The sequence below is a fragment of the Sphaerodactylus townsendi genome, linkage group LG04 (genome assembly GCF_021028975.2).
Source record: "Sphaerodactylus townsendi isolate TG3544 linkage group LG04, MPM_Stown_v2.3, whole genome shotgun sequence".
Lineage (NCBI taxonomy): Eukaryota > Metazoa > Chordata > Lepidosauria > Squamata > Sphaerodactylidae > Sphaerodactylus > Sphaerodactylus townsendi.
In genome coordinates, this window is record NC_059428.1 from 149,464,236 (window position 1) to 149,482,335 (window position 18,100).

An 18,100-nucleotide genomic window follows, 5' to 3' on the forward strand; every position below is an offset into this window, starting at 1 on the left:
CTGCTGCCCCCCCCCCCCAGCACTGCAGATGCGATCGGATTTGCCTGCCCAGGGGCGTCTCTGCCCCTTGCACTGGTGCCAGGGGCATTTCAGCTGGCTCCCCCCCCCCCATACACACACACACACTCCGCTGCGTTATGTCCAGCGATCCCTTGACCCCTCCCGCTCGGTGCATTGGGCAGCCCTTTCCCCGTCGCGCTGCCAAGCAACCGCCAGGCGACCTGGGGCCGAGGATCCTCCTGGCCGGTGTCCATCCTGGTGCCCCCCCCCCCACTCTGCCCAGCCCTCCCCCGCTCTCCTCCTCCTCCCGGGCTTTTCCCCGACGTGGCGCCCGCTGCAGCCTCCGGCAGCCCGAGCCAAGTGGGACGGCCCGGAGGTGCGGGCGGGCGGCAGGTGCCTTCTCGGGCCGGCAGGGGACGGTGCAGGGCAGGCGGCGGCGGCTGGCGAGGCGAGCCCGGCGGGGGCGGGGGCGGGGGCGGGGGCGGGGCGGGGCGGGGCGGGGCGGCCCGGCGGGGGAGCCAGCCAGCCAACACCGGAGCCCAGTGGCCGCCCGCAGCTCCCAGTCCGCCCGCCCGCCCGTCCGTCGGGCCGCAGCCCAGCATGCAGCTCCAGCCGGCTCCTCGCGCCCGCGCCGACCCGCCAGGTGAGCGATTCCGCGGCTCCTCCGACCGAGCGGCGGGGCTGCAGGCGGCGGGGCAGAGCTGGCGGACTGGCCACCGGCTGGGCTGGGCTGGGCTGGGCAACTCCTCCGACGGGTGGGAAGCCAGGCCAGCCAGAGGCGGCCTGAGCTGCTGTCCGGCGCGCTCTCCTGCCTGCCTGCCTGCCTGTCCCGGCGGGGAGATGTCCGGAGTCTGACCCCCGGCTCCCTCCTTCCCTCCCGGCAGAGATGGCAACCGCCGCGGGCCTGGCCCCGGCGGCGGAGAAGCTGAAGGCCCGCCTGAAGAAGACGCTGCCCGTGCGGGGCCCGCAGGCGCCCACCCTGCGCGAGCTGATGCGCTGGTACTGCCTGAACACCAACACCCACGGGTGCCGCCGCATCGTGGTCTCCCGCGGCCGCCTGCGCCGCCTGCTCTGGATCGCGCTCACCCTGACGGCCGTGGGCCTCATCCTGTGGTACTGCGCCCAGCTGGTCCTCAACTACTACACGGTCTCCGTCTCCGTCACCGTCCAGTTCCACAGGCTGCCCTTCCCCGCCGTCACCATCTGCAACATGAACCCCTACAAGTAAGTGCTCACCCCCCGCCCCCGCCCGCCCGCAGGGACCCTCCAGACTGAGGGGCCGGGCGGCACCACCTCTGCCCCGGCCGGCCGGCCGGCAGCTGGACCCTCTGTGGCCTTTGGTCTGGCCTCGGGGCAGGGTCTTGTAGGGTGGCCGTGATGGGATTGTCGGTCCCAAGTCGCTTTGGGAGCATTGCTGGGCATCCACAGCCATATAGCAGCAATGATCAGGATAAGTGACAACTACCCTGTGAGGGTACCCAGGGTTATTACTGACTGGCCTGGGAAGTGGACCAGGTGTTCTTGACATTCAGGGGCCAAGGGGTTTTGTGGGCACCAGCATCGAGAGCCAGCAAAACTGGTCTACCTTTGCCAGCCAGCAAAACTAGCCTACCTCGTAGGGCCATTGTTGGAAGGAGAGGGCAGAAGAGGGGAGAAGCCTCTTTTAGTCTCGCTTGGGGAGGAGAGCCCAGGACGGACATCTAAAGAGAACATTCATATTTTCTTGTTGGGGGTTACGTGACGCGTTTAGATTTAGTCCCTCCGTGAATCACATTTGGCAAGATACAGGCCTTAACATAAATCCAAAAAATAGCTTCTCCAGGAATTTGTGGTTAAGGCAAGATTCGCACCTTGGTCTCTCTGGGGATACACTGGTTTTCCAGCATGGGGAGGGGGCCAAAAAGGGAAGTCAGAAGACAAACACTTGGGGTGACGGGAACGCTTAGGAGTCCTTTGGAGAAAGAACGGCAACTTCCCAGATGTCTCGCTTGACTGGAGAGGTCCAGCTGCCCCCTCCCTCCCTAAGAAAAGCTCCCCTCTCCCCCCCCCAACTTCCCCCTTTTACCAAGAGGCTACAACTCCACTGCCGCACCCCATTCCTCCGGCTCCTTTGGGCATTTACAGCCCTCAAAACACGACTCTACCCAGGATTTTGGTTTAAAGTTGGAATCTTCCAGTTTGAATTTCCAAACTTTTACAAATCCCCACCCCGAATACCTGTGAACTCTTGTGCCAAGTCTTGCCCACATCCATGCACCAGAGAGTGAGAACAGCCAAGGCACCGCTGCCCTGGCCTGCTCCCCACTCCCTCCCTCCCCCCCAACCTCATCCTCCCTTCCTGTTGCAGGTACAGCGCCATCAAGAGTCACCTGGAAGAGCTGGACAAGCTGACCATGAAAGCCCTGGAGTCCCTGTGTCTGGAAACTTCTCAGGCAGCCACCCCTCCCGGGCCCACGGCGTGAGACAGACCCCCAGCCCCCAAGGGAAAGGAACAAATACCTCAGCCACATCCCCTGGGTGAGCTTCCGAGGAGCCTCCAGGCGCCAAGAGACAGGAGTGCATGGACCTTGCCACGGGGCACCGGCGGCGGATGGCTGGCACGGTGGTCGTCCCAGAAGGCTCCACCATGGTGAAGAATCCCAAAGATATTGTGGGCTTTCAACTGGTGAGTCCCCCTGCTTGGGGGGAGCAGAAAGGAGAGATCTGTGGGTCAGGTGGCTCCTGGAGATGGATCCCAGAGAACCTTAGAAGATCCCTGCTGGATCAAACCAGGGAGGGTCCGTCTAGTCCAGGGCTCTGCCACCTGCGGCTCTCCAGATGTTCAAGGACTACAATTCCCATCAGCCCCTGCCAGGATGGCCAATTGGCCATGCTGACAGGGGCTGATGGGATTTGTAGCCCATGAACATCTGGAGAGCCGCAGGTTACAGACCCCTGGTCTAGTCCAGCATCCTGCCTCTCAGGGGCAAACCAGTTCCTTTGCAGGGTGTAGAGCCACAGGTTGACTGCCTATGAACGTGGAGGCTCCCTTCATTCCTTAACAAATGTAGCTGATATAGACTGTGGGTGCAGCGTTGGGGGAAGGGCGTGACCCTTTTGCTGTTTCTCGCTGAAAGTTGCCCTCTGCTGCGTTAAGCCGTGGATGCCCCTGGTGGGAGATGCAAGGGGGGACTCTTCTTCCTTGCCTTCAGCACACCGGGCTGTTTCTCTGTGGGAAGGACCCCCCCTCCCCTCCCCTCCCCACGACTGAGCCTGGCCTCTCCTTCTGCCCCTCGCAGTGTGACGCCAACAACAGCAGCAGCTGCATCCTTTACATGTTCAGCTCTGGGGTCAACGCCATCCAGGAATGGTACAAGCTGCACTACATGAACATCATGGCCCAAATCGACAACAAGGAGAAAGAGCAGATGAGCTACTCGGCGCAAGAGCTCCTGCTGAGCTGCTCCTTCGACGGCATGTCCTGCGATGCCAGGTCAGTCCCACGGAGAGGAGAGCGGGCGCAAGGAAGGGCCACGGGGGCTGAGCGGGGGCTGGGAGGCGAATCAGCCCCTCACCTGGGAGATAGGTTGATGGGGGTTGAGCGAAACGTTCACAAAGAAGAGGAAGAGAAGAAGAGTTTGGATTTATACCCCACCTTTCTCTCCTGTAAGGAGACTCAAGGTGGCCTACAAGCTCCTTTCCCTTCCACTCCCCACAACAGACACCTTGTGAGGCAGGTGGGGCTGAGAGAGTTCTGTGACTAGCCCAAGGTCACCAGCAGGAATGTAGGAGTGCGGAAACACATCAGCTTCACCAGATAAGCCTCTGCCACTCAGGTGGAGAGGTGGGGGAATCAAACCCGGTTCTCCAAATCAGAATCCACCTGCTCTTCACCACTTTGCCACGCTGGATCTCTAGGGCTGTAAGCTTTGCGGCAGGTGCAGGAGGCAGAGCTGGCGCCTGCCCTCGGGCATGGCGAGTTCTACATCCAAAAAGCGTCAGGTTCACACCTTGAGCCATTCCCAGTCTGGAATGGCTCCGTTGGTTTTTAAAGGAATGGAAGTTGAGGCTCAGGTCATGTCCTCCAATTCAGCTACTTGAATCAGTGCCCGTTGGGCCAGACAGTGTATTTCGGACCAGCCCTGCTGAATCCAACGTGAGTTCCTTCTTTGCCAACTGGCGCTGGGCGTTGCCGCTGATCCCAGCATTCAGATTTCACCCCAAGCTGCCCTCGGAGGCGTGCTTCCTTCGGACCAAGCTCCATTCAACTGAGTGGGACTTACTTCTGAGTAAAGAGCACAGGCAGCGGGTAGTAGGAACTAACCAGTAACAGAAGCCTGCTTGGGACCCCCTTAGGAACTTCACCTCCTTCCACCACCCGCTCCATGGGAACTGCTACACCTTCAACAGTGGGAAGGACAGTCCAGTCCTCAACACGTCCACTGGAGGCAGCGAGTATGGTAAGGGAGAATTAGGGGTGTGTGTAGATTTTGGGAAGGGGGGAACCTCAGCAGGGTACAATGCCAAAAAGTCCAAGGGGAACCAATCTGTACTCCAGCTGTAATTTCTGGAGTTGTCCAGGCCCCTAATTTAATGAGTTTACCCTCCACTTCCCCCCCCCCCCTTTGTGAATTTTGCCTTCAAGGCTCCTTGGCTCCTGCTACCTGGGCTGTGGTTCTTCCCAAGAGCCAGCCAGCCAAGGCCCCCAGAGCTGGCTCAGGAAGGGATCAAACTGAGCACTGGGCCACACTCCAGGGTGCCTCCCCCAACCCCGCAATTTCTTGACATGGTTAATGTGAGGAGGAGGCTGAGGTCTCGCAGCCACTCACACCCGGTTCACAGGATGGGCTGCAACGTCGTCATGCATACTCTGTGGATTTCCACAAGGAAGCGAAGCTGGGCCACTCTAGGCCATTAGTTTGCAGACAAGCCTGTGCCTTCTGTTGCAAGAGGCATCAGCTCCTCCTGTGCCCACGGCTGCCGTGTTGCCCAGGAGGGCAGCCCAGCCTCCCACCTCTTCCTGTGCCCAGGCCTGCAGGTGATCCTGTACATTGAGGAAGCGGACTACAACCCCTTCCTGGTGACCTCCACGGGGGCCAAAATTGTGATCCACGGCCAAGACGAATACCCCTTCATCGAGGACATCGGCACCGAGATCGAGACGGCCACGGCCACCTCCATCGGGATGCACTTTGTGAGTAGGGGGGCTGAAGCGGGCGTAACACACACCCCCTTCCGGTGTAGGAATTGTGAGTCTTGCCCCATGGAGGCCAGGAAAGCCTCTTCAAACACCTCTGGACAACTTCTGTGCAGCTGGGCCAAAAGAGGAAAGGGGGCAGGGTGGAGTCCCACAGCGGGAAGTGGAGCGGGGGCTCTCCCAATGCCCAGCCCAGCTCTTTGAGTCCATAAAGCCACACCATCGCCATGCAGATGTCTGGGGCTTCTAAGGAAAGCCTGGCTGGATCAGAGCACTGGCTCGCTGCAAAGGCCCAGGGAGAGGATTCCTTGCTACCTTGGGTGTGATTCCTTGCCTCCTCCCGCCCCCCCCCCCCCCGCCCAGTCCCACAAGTGATGCTCAGAGTGGAGGTAAAAGCTGAGCTTGTTATCATCCCCCCCAAAAGTCCCAGTTATCATTTAGCCAAAAATGCTGCTGAAATGCCGGGGGATGTTCTTTATTGTAACTGGGTGTGGAGGGCGGTGGAAAGGGTTTGGTTCTGCTCCCCACCCCCACCCCCACCCCCATTCCAGACATTGTGCTTTCGTTTCCCACCTGTGATTACCTGTGAGTGAAGCCCCCTGGGGCTCAGCAGGGGCGGGGAGGAAGGCGGAGAGGGAAAGATTCTTTTCCCTTTGTTTACATTGTTCTGCAGGACAAAATGTTGATAACGCTTACATTTGTTTTCAACAAAGAAGTGCCTGGGCGCACAAATAGTTTCAGAGCCAGGGGTGAAGAGGCTGGGTGAATTCACAGAAAAGGCTGCCACAAACAAAAGAGGCTTGCAGCCTGCCCTGCCCGTGAATTCCACCCCCCCACCCCCAAAGCTGACCTGCATTTGAAAGACAGGCTTGATGCCCAGTAAGAAAGGGCCTGCCCAGGTTTGGCCCCACTGGGCTAGAGGGCTCCTCGCCTGTTCCAAGTGATGCGTTTCTTCCTTCGAGAACATCCTCTATGAACCGGAATTTCCTCTCAACACCTGTCGGAACGGGAGAACTTGTCATTGTTGACGGTGACCTGGGAGCCTTGATTTTTCCAGTCGCTTCCATAGAGGACACTTTGATATTACCCAAACCCTTTCAAAGTTGACGGCCACCTTAAAAATACTAGCAGGCAGGAACTACCATTTGGAGTCTGGCCTCAGTTTCACATTGAGCACAGTGGACTGGGAATCTTCCTGCCTGCAGGGATTCTTCTGGGGGGGGGGCATCAGCCCCCTTGCTGACCTGTTTTTTGCATTGCTTTCAGAGGTACCTGGATGGGGTGGCTGCCCCTGCCGCATGTTGCATGGAGGGAGCCCCTCATTTTCCCAGCCTTTGGCTTGAGAGGGTCTTTCAGGAGGGCCTGTCCCTCTGTCCTCCAGTGGAGAGGTGCCTCTCTCTACCCCTGGCTGCCTTCTGGGCTTGCTGCTGTTTCCACTCAGCCCCAGAGGAGGCTGGCTGGGGCTGCTTGTGCTGCTGGGGGCAGGAATTCTCCTGCAGGCACCAGGGTGGAAAGATGCATCCCCCTCTCCCCTCGTTCAGTCTCGTGTGCCTGAAAATTGGGAGTGAATGAAAGATCTGGCTCCTGGCCCGTGTGGAGCCTTGGGGGGAGGGGGAGCACAGAGACCCGCCTGCCGTCTGTCCCTTGACCCCTCCCCCACCAAAGGGGGCTGCTCCCTTGCGGTCGCACAAACTGCCTCCTTCTTGCAGACAAAGTCCACCCGGCTCAGCAAGCCCTACAGTAACTGCACCGAGGATGGGAAAGACATCCCCGTGGAAAACCTGTACAACAAAAACTACTCTTTGCAGGTGGGTCTTCCCTGGCGGCCACGGGGATGCCTCAAGCCCAGCACTGGGCCTTCCAACAGCTCTGGGGGATGCCGGCCATTCTGCGCAGGGTGGGGTGGGGGCTCAGGTGGAGGGGGGAACACGGCTCACCTCAGAGGTCTGGCCCCCGCTAGCAGCTGAGTCCGGGCCAACCAAGTAAGCGTCTGCCAGCGGGTGGCTTTTGGAAGTTGCCAGGGATTCCTCCAAGCACGCAGTCCCCAGGTCAGTCCTGATGGTCGTCCCAGCCTTTGGCTGTGGAGTCAGGTCTCTGGGCATGGGCAGAATGCCTTCCCCTCGCCACCAAGAAACCAGGTAAGGCTGAGCAGTTATCCGTGCGTTTCCCTGCCTTGCAGATCTGCCTCCACTCCTGTTTCCAGAAGCTGATGGTGGAGCAGGATGCGGCTGCCTTGCCAAATTGCAGTCTGCAGCCCCTGCTAGCGCCGAGGAGTTCTCGCGAGCTACAGAAGAAAGAAGTACCCAAACTGGAGTAAGTGCCCTGGAGTAGCTTTCCTCTCCTCCCTCCAAGCCCTCGGAGCTGAGCAAGATGCCAGGCAGAGGGAGAGTCCTGGTCCGTCAGCATGGCCAGCTGAGCTCTTTGTGGCTACGGCAGCTCTGCCAGGAGCCCTTCTGGGCCCCCAGACCCCTCTAGAAAGCAGCCCCCCCCCCGTGCCACTGTGGCTATTAAGTAGTTCAAAAAAGACCACATGTTTTATTCCTGGGTGGGGCAGAAGGGAGTGCCCCCCCCCCCCCGTTCAGCAAAAGGCATATTCCAGAGAAGTAGCCAGCCCAGCCCGTGGCTTGGGGGCCCAGAAAGACTGAGCTGTCTGTCTAGTGCTGGGTGCCCGCTTCGTCCGGAGGGAGACGGTGTTGCCACACACCCACGCAGCCCTGCTGAGCGATTGCTGGGCTCCCTTTCCCAGCAGCGGTCTGCTGTCTTGTGCGCCTTCCTGGCTCTCCTCCCCACTTGCATCTGTGTGAATGTACCTGTGCAAGACACACTCGATTCCGGGAATGCTCCTGCCACGAGAAACCGGTCCCTCTCCCCAGAGCCCTGGAGCGCCTCAATGTCTCGTCTGCCAAAGGGCATCCTTCCTTCTGTGCCACGTGGGAGCTACGCGGGTGATATGGCTGGCGGGGGGAGGGGCCTTTCTGGCTCTTAACCCCTCCCCGGGGGCTCTGTCTTGCAGTGTTCTGCTACTACAAACTCCACAAGGAATATGTGAAAGAGAAGCTGAATTGCCAGCAGATCTGCAAGGAGGCCTGCAGGTAGGTCTCCGCCGGATCGGGGCCATCTCCTGAGGGGCTGTCTGCTGCCATCCCACTCACCCGCCCTGCAGCCTCCTCTGCAAAACCCTGCCAGAGGAGCAGGGCTGGCTGAGAAGCCCTTGTGCCCGGCTGGCAGGGAGTGGGCAGAGCGCAAACATGGAGGAAGAAGGTGGTGGGTGTCTAAATGGAACTTGGGGGTGTGGGGGGAAGTTGGCCTGGCCTGCCACCACTGCTGGGCCACCCACTCCTTGCCTCTCTCCACAGCTTGAAGGAATGGACCCTCACGACCAGCCTGGCACAGTGGCCGTCGACCGTGTCCGAGGTGAGTCTCTGTCCGGTCTCAGCACCCCGAGGCTGAAGCAGGGCACTCCACGCAGCGGCTGCTGTCCAGAAGGCAGCCAATTTGCCTCTCAAGTGCACAGAGCAGGCAGGGGGGGGGGGGGCGGCAGCCAGTTTGCCTCGGGAGCTGTTGCCAAGGGGAGAGGGGAAAGCCAGGACTGAAGCGGAAGGGGCTCTGTCTGCCCTCCAAGCAAAGGAAATTCCTGGGCTGGGCTGCGGGGGCCCACGGGGGCTTGCCAAAGGCTAGGGGCAGCATGGCCCCGGGGGAGGGATCGGCACCCTCCTCATTAGTTGTTCAGGGGACTTGGGTGGGGAAGCAGCCCATAACAAGGGATTGGCCCAAGATGTGGGGCTTGGGAAGGGGTGCAGGAGAGGAGCAGGGGGGTGGGCTTTGCGAGCAGCTGGGAGAGGCAGGCGACAGAAGCCTGCCCCCGAGGAAGAGCCTGACTATTTGCCCGTCTGCTCCCGCTTTCCAGGAATGGATGCTGAAGGCGCTCTCTTGGAACAGAGGAACGGACAGCGGCACCGTCTTGAACAAGTAGGTCCTCTTTCCGTCTCTCTGCTGGTGAGGAAATGGGGCTGACCCCCAGAGGGCCACTCCCATCTCACTGGGTCCTGGTCCAGCTACTCCCTTTTCCTTTCTTCAGGACAGACCTGGCAAACCTCATGGTGTTCTACAAAGATCTGAACGAGAGGCTCATCTCGGAGAACCCAGCAAATAATGTGAGTTTTGTTTTCGGGATGAGTCCTGACCTGCATAGCTCAGGCTGGGCTGATGTCCTCAGACCTCGGAAGTGAAGCCCGGTTAGGCCTGGTTAGCTCTTGGATGGGGGAGGGGCTGCCGGGGAAGTCTGGGGTTGCGCAGCCGAGGCGGGCAGCGGCAAAATGCCTCAGGAAGTCTCTTGCCTCGAAAACCCTGTGGGGTTGCTGTAAACTGGCTGTGACTCGGCAGCGCTGCCTACCACTGCTGGAAAAGAGTGTGCTCGGCTCAGCTCCTGGGGCCTGCCTAGCTGAGCGACTCTCCCTCCGCAGATCGTGCTCCTCCTCGCCAACTTTGGGGGCCAGCTGGGCCTGTGGATGAGTTGTTCAATGGTCTGCGTCATCGAGATAATCGAGGTCTTCTTCATCGACACCTCCTCCATCATCTTGCGCCGCCGCTGGCAGAAGGCCAAGAAGTGGTGGCGAGACTGGAGAGGCGGGGCGGGCCAGGAGCCCGGGGCGGGCCCCGAGGATGGTCCCCAGGGTCACGACAACCCCGCCTGCAGCGGAGACGACGACCTGCCCACCTTCAACACGGCTCTGCAGCTGCCCTTGTCCCCGGCCGGCTTGGCCCCCCGGACTCCTCCGCCCAACTACAGCACCTTGCACCTGGACAGCGCCTTTGAGAAGCAGATGCCGGACACCTGCGAGGGGGGTCAGGCGCCCTAAGGACCACGCTGGGCACAGCAGGGCTTTTGGGGGGAGGGGTCAGCAGGAGAGAGGGAGGGAGGGGCTGGCACAAGGGACGGAGCTGAGGGGAGTCAGCCCTGGTGCTGCTTGTGTCGGAAGGAGCCAGGCCAGGCTGTGCCCCTGTGGCCAGAACCAGCTGAAGCAAGGGCTGCGCTCTGCTCCAAAAGACCTGAGGGGCTGATTTCCCCAGGTGGACAGGATTCCTGCACAGAGCTAGCTTGGGGGGCGGGGGGGGGAGGGCACAGGAAGGAAGCAGCGACTGCCTCTTGATCCTGCAACCAGGCTGAGCAATAGGGACACCCTCCTTGAGACCACCAATACAGTCTCTTCCTGCTCCTGGCAAAGATTCAGCAGGACTGGCTGCCCCCCCAGGTGTGCCAGAGGAGTAGCTTTCCCTATGGCCATGGTGGCGAACCTTTGGCACTCCAGATGTTATGGACTACAACTCCCGTCAGCCCCTGCCAGTATGGCCAATTGGCCATGCTGGCAAGGGCTGATGGGAGTTGTAGTCCATAACATCTGGAGTGCCAAAGGTTTGCCACCACTGTCCTATGGGAAGTCCAATCCACAAAAGAGCTGCACAGGAGTTTTTTGGAGGGGTGATGGGGGGGGGGGGTTGCTAAGTTGCAGAGAACACCGGAAAGGGCTTCGCAGCTGTTCCACACCGGCTGTCAGGGGCGTTGTTTTGTGGGGGGGGGGGGGGTGGTGAAATTATTTAACATTCACTGAGGACAGAAGCTGGGAAAGAGTATAAGGAAGGAGAGATTTGAATAAACATTTAGTTTTTGTTAAAAAAATTAAAGGTTTGGTCCTTTTTTAAAAAAAAATAAGGGTAGGAAGCAGGGAAAAACCTCTGAGAGACCGTTCCCCTTTCAGTTCTACTGTGGTCCCCCAAGAATTAGAGGGAGAGAAGGGGGGCTCCCAGGACCACCAAGTGGGTCCCCCTCGCAGCTGCCGGCAGCGAAACCCACCCCTCCCTCCGTTATATACCCTCTCCCTGCCCCTCACTCCAGAAAGGGCTCCCCACGGCTCTTTCTTTGCCAGACTTTTGGTCTGGCCGCAGGTATGTTGCAGCGGATGCGGTGGCTTCATGAGCTGTTTGGGGTTCCCAGGGAGGAGAAAGACAGGATGAAAAATGCCTGAAGCTCCAAATCCTCCATCTGATGCAGGGGTGGGCAACTATGGCCCTCCAGATGTTCATGGACTACAATTCCCACCAGCCCCTGCCAGCATGGCCAATTGGAACCCAACATCTGATGGGTTCCTTTCGAGGGTGGCCGGGTGACTGCCGGAAAGCCAGAGCCCGCTCGGAGGGCAGCACCCAGGTTCCGATTGCAGGAGGTTCTGTGCCAGGCATTGTTCTGGCTGCTTTGCCCAGGTGTGTTTCTCGGCAATATTGATAAATGGCCTTCAAGGAGAGTGGGGGTGTCAGGAGCAAGCTTTCCCCATTGGCTCCATCCCGGTGTGTGTTTGTTTGGGGGAGGGGGGTTTCTTTTTCCCAGTGATCAGATAACTCATGGCCAATTCCTGGGCAAACTTCTGCATGTTGTGGGGCAGCAGCCGCCCTCGTGTCATGCCTGGGGGCTTCTGCAGCATTCCCTGACTTAGCGAATGGACGGCGATGCCCCTGGAGGTCTCCTCCCGCTAAGGTGGCAAAAGTCCACACACACGCACCCCCCTGCCAACTTTTCTGCCAGCTGCAGAGCAAGAGGAAGGGGGCATTTGCCTTCCCAGTGCCCCAGTGGATGCTGGCGTGGTTTCCATCCAGAACCTCTTGCCTCTGGGAATGCCCAGTCCCCCACTGGCCCCTCCATTTCCAGCCCGTCGACCCGCTAGGCCCAAACAGGGAGGGTCCTCCACCAGGGCAGCCCCATATCTCCCGCCCTCCAGCCCTAGAGCCAAACAGGAGCCTTTCCCGGAGGCTCTGGGAGCCTTTCTGGTCTGAGCCGGCTTCTAACTATGGAGTTTAAGCAGGTGCAGGTGGGGTCGGGACCCATTTTAGTAAACAATACTTTGCATTTTAATTGCTGCTTTAGCTTGGTTTTATTGGGTAGTTCTTTTAAGGGGCATTATCTTCCCCAAGTCTATGGAGGGAAGGAACCCAATGTCAACGTGCGTTTCATCACAGATCACATGGTGGTGGGGAGGGAGGGGGGAGAGGTTCTTGGAAATTGCCTTCTGGGCCAGGAGGAAAGGTGTTTCGCAGGGAGAGAGGCAGGGCGACGGGTTCTGCCAGCTGCTGCTGAGATGGCGCTGACCTTGAAGGATATTCCTCCCCCAGCCTGGCGTGTGCTTCCGTCCCCACCCCGCCATTTGCAAGAGAGGACAGGCCGCCTTTCTTCCCACAGCATCTTCCTCCTCTTACTCATCCTGACGCCGCCAAGGGCTGGTACTCCAGCCCCGCTTGGCCTTCCCAGGAAATCAACAAGGACCGTCAGCGATGACTGACAGCAGAGGCCTCCTGGGAATCTGGGAAGAGGTGGCGGCCTTTGGTGAGGAGCTGAGCTCCCATCAGGTCTCGGGCATCAGGCCAGAGAAATCTGGACAGGAAGTAGCCTGGATGTGGGTGGGGGGGACCAGGAAAGAGCAGAGAGACCCTGCAGGATTCAGCAGGAGGCCAGAAGCAACTCAGCGGGGGGGGGGGTGTTCCAGAGCAAGCAGGAGGGCCTGGGGGGATCATGCTGAACCACAACACTCATGTGGGGGCAGGGGGGCTTCCACACACACACCCCTGGTGTAATTTGGAGCCGCTTGTGGTTTGCCAGTCAGGAGCTTGGCTTGGAAGAGATGGGCTGCCCGCCACAAGCGCACATATGGGGAGCTCCTCTCCCAGAGACCGTCACTGCTCCTGCCACAGAAGGCAGCGGAGATGCTCATGCCGGATCGTGGCCCCTGCTGCCACGGCCAACAGTTGAGTGTGGGGTGCCCTAAGAACGAGCCCCCAATTGCAAGACTGGCAGGCAGATCCGTGTGGTCTGCATTCTGCTCCCGGGGGGAGGCCCTCACCCCCTGCCAGTGATGTGGGTGGGTGGGTGGGTGGAGGCCAGCCGTGCAGCAGTGGGTGGGTGGAGGCCAGCCGTGCAGCTGGAACATTGCCTGGAGGGTGGGGGGACACGTCCCCTGGCCGCCACGTGTCGGTGTTCTGTTCCTGCAATAATTGCAGAGGGTGGAATTGTTTGAAATACCTGAGATTGATCTGCCTCCGAGCTTCGGCCTGAGGAATTTATGTTCCCGGCAGGGAGATCAGAAAGACAGGGTGTGCTGGAACCAGTCCGGAGCAGCCAGCAGAGAGGCCTCCGTCCTGCAGCCCCCACCCCTGTCCGGTCTTGGCCCCTCGGGCAGAAAACTGCTTGCTTCTCACTGACCTGCTCCTTGTAGGAGGGATGCCTGACACAGGTCCACAGTCCACAGGGCGGCCCCTGCCTCCAGGAGCGGCTGTGATCCCCACCCCTCACTGGTCACCCTCGCGCAGGTGGAGGGAGACTGCTGGAGCAACTGGCCAGAGTCTGCCTACCCGCCTGCCGGCTCGCACAAAATGGTCCGGGGCTTTCAGTTCAGAAAACAGACTGGGGTGTGTTTGTCCAGCTTGCCTGGCACTCATTTCTTGGCCATCTTAGGAGGCTTCCTGCCTGCGTGCAGGTTTCCCGGCCCTCAGGGCTTCTGATTTGCATCGTTCATGGGGCGGGGGGAGATGAGAAGCAAACCCCCACCCCCGCCTTCTGCTCCTGGCTCCTGCTGGCACAGCTGGCCAGGGAGAGCCAAGCAAGAAAGGCCAGTTTGACCAGAACAGGAGGGGAAAATGGCAGAATAGACGAAGGGAGCAGGTTTGGCAAGCCCTTGGGCCGCCTTCCCAAGCAGGTTCAGGCAGGAGACTTTTGTCCCAAAGGTCTCAACCTGGTCAAAGAGTTAAGCCAGACAGTCTTTGGGGTTTCTTCTGAGCCCCCTCCAGGCACCCAGGAAAGTGGGCACAGCCGTCCCCATGTGGAGTGCCCTTCTGACGGGTTGGCAAGACACTCTGGGTAGAGGAGCTGTAGAACATAAAAATCTGGGAGTGCCCAGAAAATATGCCCTCTGTTGCTCCTCTCGGTAGAAAAAGGCCATCCGCATGGGGGGGGGGGTGTCTTCTGAGAGTGGCTCCTCCATGTCAAGAAAACTCCCCTCCCCCCAAATCCAAAGAGTCGCTCATTTGCCCAGCAGGCCAGGATATAAACAAGCCCCTCTTTTTAAAAAACGAATGCAGCACCCATTGGCCAGCCACTGAAACCACACAGCGAATGTGGACGCATCTTTAAAGAGGCTTCTGCTTAGGACTCTCCTTAAAAAGACAACCAAGGTCAAAAGAGTTGTTCAGGGTGTGCCTTGGGGGGACCTTTTAAGAACTTTGAACAGCAGACCCCCCCCCCCCCATACAACCACAGTGACACCCGTGCCTTTAGGTAGAAGTTGGCTCCTTTTCCACAAAAAGGAGCCCAGAGTGCCCTGTAGTTCGGGAGGCTCCGGGCAACCTGGAGCGCATAAGGCTGTGAGTTTGCAGCAGCATGTGAGCTCCGGGTTCATGTGCCAGAGAGACATCTTCCCACCCCAAAGGGCATCCCAAATGAGTGCAGCCGATGTTGTGCCATACGCCTTTGTGGGTTTGATGTTGACTGATGCCTTGCCCTTCTTGGGAAAGGGCTGGTTCACCCTTTCTCTGACTTGACATTGAATAGCTGAATATTAATAATGCTGATGCCGTGGTTCCAAGAAGGGACCGATTCACTCTGCAGTACCAGATCCCAGTATGAGAAATCCTCTTTCCATTTAGGACATCCTTGAAAGCCCCTGGAGGAGAAGAGCCAGTGGGGGGGGGGGAGGGGATCAGTCTGATGGCCAACAAGAGTCGGGTCCACTCCACCTCCCTGCCCTGTTTCCCAACCCTGCAGCTGCCAGGATGTTGATGAAGATGAGGAGTTTGGACTTATACCCCCCTTTCTCTGCTTTAAGGAGACTCACAGGGGCTTACAAATTCCTTCCTCTCCCCACAACAGACACCTTGTGAGGCAGGTGGGGCTCAGAGGGTTCGGAGAGAACTGTGACCGGCCCAAGATCACCCAGCAGGCTTCATGTGGAGGAGTGCGGGAAGAAGAAGAAGAAGAAGAAGAAGAAGAAGAAGAAGAAGAAGAAGAAGAGGAGGAGGAGGAGGAGGAGGAGGAGGAGGAGGAGGGAGGAGGAGGAGGAGGAGGAGGAGGAGGAGGAGAGGAGTTTAAAGAAGAAGAAGAAGAAGAAGAAGAAGAAGAAGAAGAAGAAGAAGAAGAAGAAGAAGAAGAAGAAGAAGAAGAAGAAGAAGAAGAAGAAGAAGAAGAAGAAGAAGAAGAAGAAGAAGAAGAAGAAGAAGAAGAAGAAGAAGAAGAAGAAGAAGAAGAAGAAGAAGAAGAAGAAGAAGAAGAAGAAGAAGAAGAAGAAGAAGAAGAAGAAGAAGAAGAAGAGGAGGAGGAGGAGGAGGAGGAGGAGGAGGAGGAGGAGGAGGAGGAGGAGGAGGAGGCGGAGGAGGAGGAGGAGGAGGAGGAGGAGGAGGAGGAGTTTGGATTTATATCCCCCCTTTTTCTCCTGCAGGAGACTCAAAGGGGCTTACAAATTGAGTTCACCAGATAAGAGTCCGCTGTTCATGTGGAGGAGTGGGGAATCAAACCTGGTTCTCCAGGTTAGACTCCACCGGTCTGACTTAACCACACTACATCACTCTGGCTCTCAATAGTCCTAAACTTGCTTGCATTCTGTTGGCCCTTATGCTACAGACATGGTGGTCCCTTTTCACCCTTGCAACAACCTCTGGGTCACTGGAGGAATGGGGCATGGGAGGAAGTGGGGAATTTCCTGCATTGTACAAGGGAGGGACAGGATGACCTTTGGGGTCCCCTCCAGCTCTATCCTTCTCACCTTGCAAGGTAGGACAAACCAAGCCAGCTGCAGAGCTTGATGCCCAAGGGAGGAGTTGATTCTTGGAAGAATCCTACTCCTTTGCAGAGTAAAGAGCAATGTTTGCCTTTCGGTGTAATTTTCTGTCTCTAACCTGATCTAAAGATGATCAGTCCAGTCTAAAGACTGGAAGGTTGGGGGGGAAGGGGGTGGTTCCTTTCCAAGGTGAAAGAAACAGCCCCCTTGCTCAAAATCCCAAGACGAAGCCCCACACGGGAAAACCTGCTGAACACCCCATTCCTGAAGCGGCCCAGTGCTTCGGCTACAAACACAGCTGTGGGCTGCCTGTTTGTCCCCAAACAATTGTGTTCACCGCAAAGTGTTACGGTTGTGTTGTCAAAACAAGGCTGAGTTATTGCTCTTCGATTGTGCAAAGCTGTTCGTTTGGCAGGTCTCCTGGCCGGACCCTGGCTTCCCGAGAAGGGGTTTCTTCACCTGGGCCTCACCCTCCTGAGAGAAGAGGAACCCGCCGGCCCTGTCAGAAAGGATGCTCGGCTGGGCTGAGGGCTCTGTTTGGGTTCAAAGGATCACCAAAGTTCAGGTTGCACGCAAGAGATCACCTCATCCTTACCACATGTTTTACTTGAAAATTCAGAAAACCATAAGTGACTCAGCAGCTCTTCTTGTGACAGTTAATCAGAGCAGCAACACTTCTAAGGAAATTCTTGCCCGGGCTGTGTTTGCAAGAGAAGGCCCGGCTGCCCAGTCCTGAGGAAATCCCAGAGGCCATGATTTTAAACCCAAAGTGACTGCCAGTCTTCTGCCAGACAGCAGGTCCTCACTGAACGGGGCCTGCAGGCCTACTCTACGGAGGCCCGGCCAGAATTGCCGCCATCCCACAAGCAGCCACCGTGGAGCGTCCAGATTACGTCAGCCGCAGCCTGCTGCGTTCCAGTGTTTGCCCTGTCATCATCCTGGCTTTTCCAAACTTGTTTAATGGCTGTTGCAAAACACAAACAAAACATAAACAACTCTTGGCTCCAGGATACCTCGTGTGGAAGAATCACAGCACTGTTGAGGTTTCTTGGGGCGACATCCTCTGCTATTCTTGAAGGTAAGACAGAAACCCCCATTCTGAAAAGGCCCGGGGAAAGGGACTCAGCGGAGGCTTCCTACCAGAAGTGAATGCTTTAATTAGAGGAGTCCTGTCCAGCAGTAGCTAAAGGGACGAAAGAGAGCCTCCCTGTCCAGAAGCAGTCAACCTCTAATCTCAGTGGTGGGAGGGGACATCAGGGGCAGGTCTTGCTGTGTGAGACGGGATGCGGGTCCAGATGGCCGCTCACTGGTCTGACCCAACAGGGCTCCTCCGGGGTTTCTGTGGGAAACAGGTGGCAGCTCCTTCCACGGGCCGCACCTTTTTGTGCTCCTGCAAAACATGAGCCTCGCTGGAAGGGAGGGGAGGCCTTTCTGGAGAAGGGAATGAAGGCCGAGGCGCTGCTGCGTGGGATGACACACGGTGACATCACAGCCCAGAACGGCAGAAGCTGAAGCAGGCCAAGGTGTGGGCGTGGAAGGAGAGTCACACCCTCCCGTGTTTTTGGAGCGGCCGTCACCTTTCCTCCAGTCTGGGATCACTGGTGAGAAACTGGCACAGATGGGATCTAGACTCCTTGGTTGCCTGATAGGGGAGATCCCCCTGGCCCCACAAGAGCCGCTCTCTGAGGCCTGCAAGTGAAATCCCCTGTAGGTTTAATGCAAGGTGCAGCTTATTATGGGAACGTCCCGGCTTTCTCGCTTTATATGCTGATGAGGTCTGAACTGGCTGAGACTGAGAGAGACTTTGGGGTTCTCCTGGACAGGTCTGTGAAAATATCGACTCAGCCAATATTGTATTGTCCTCACATGGAGCTGTGGTGAGGGGGTGCCTGTACTGTTGGGGGTGGGTCCGTCGGGGTCCAAGAGGGCCCAGAGAATTTGCCCCCGCCGGCCATAACAGCGAAGGTCCCCCCACCCCCTGAAGACGCCGACAAGCGGCCAGTAAGCAACGCCCGCAGGCTGTGCCAACTTCCAGGCGGTGGCTGGCGATGGCCGGCAATCCCGGCGGGGCTGCAGAGATCGCCTCCTCTCCTGGCCAAGGGGGCGGCTTCGA

General features: G+C 58.3%; 1 protein-coding gene across 1 annotated transcript; it reads left to right on the top strand.

Moving 5' to 3' along the window:
* The first annotated feature begins 536 nt into the window (after positions 1-536).
* SCNN1G (sodium channel epithelial 1 subunit gamma) lies at positions 537-10,052 on the top strand. Its single transcript, XM_048494165.1, has 15 exons — positions 537-643; positions 885-1,224; positions 2,348-2,456; positions 2,531-2,665; positions 3,279-3,472; positions 4,336-4,439; positions 5,010-5,173; positions 6,886-6,984; positions 7,356-7,439; positions 7,477-7,489; positions 8,190-8,268; positions 8,533-8,590; positions 9,084-9,145; positions 9,255-9,330; positions 9,640-10,052. The coding sequence occupies exons 1-15, from the start codon at positions 601-603 to the stop codon at positions 10,033-10,035; spliced, it is 1,956 nt and encodes a 651-aa protein (XP_048350122.1). The 5' UTR covers positions 537-600; the 3' UTR covers positions 10,036-10,052.
* The last annotated feature ends 8,048 nt before the right edge of the window (positions 10,053-18,100 follow it).

Excerpts from the sequence above, each read along its gene's own strand:
- SCNN1G (XM_048494165.1), top strand. The coding sequence starts at position 601 with ATGCAGCTCCAGCCGGCTCCTCGCGCCCGCGCCGACCCGCCAG. Across the intron at positions 1,225-2,347 it reads TGCAACATGAACCCCTACAA|GTACAGCGCCATCAAGAGTC; the intron begins GTAAGTGCTCAC and ends TTCCTGTTGCAG. Across the intron at positions 4,440-5,009 it reads CACTGGAGGCAGCGAGTATG|GCCTGCAGGTGATCCTGTAC; the intron begins GTAAGGGAGAAT and ends TCCTGTGCCCAG.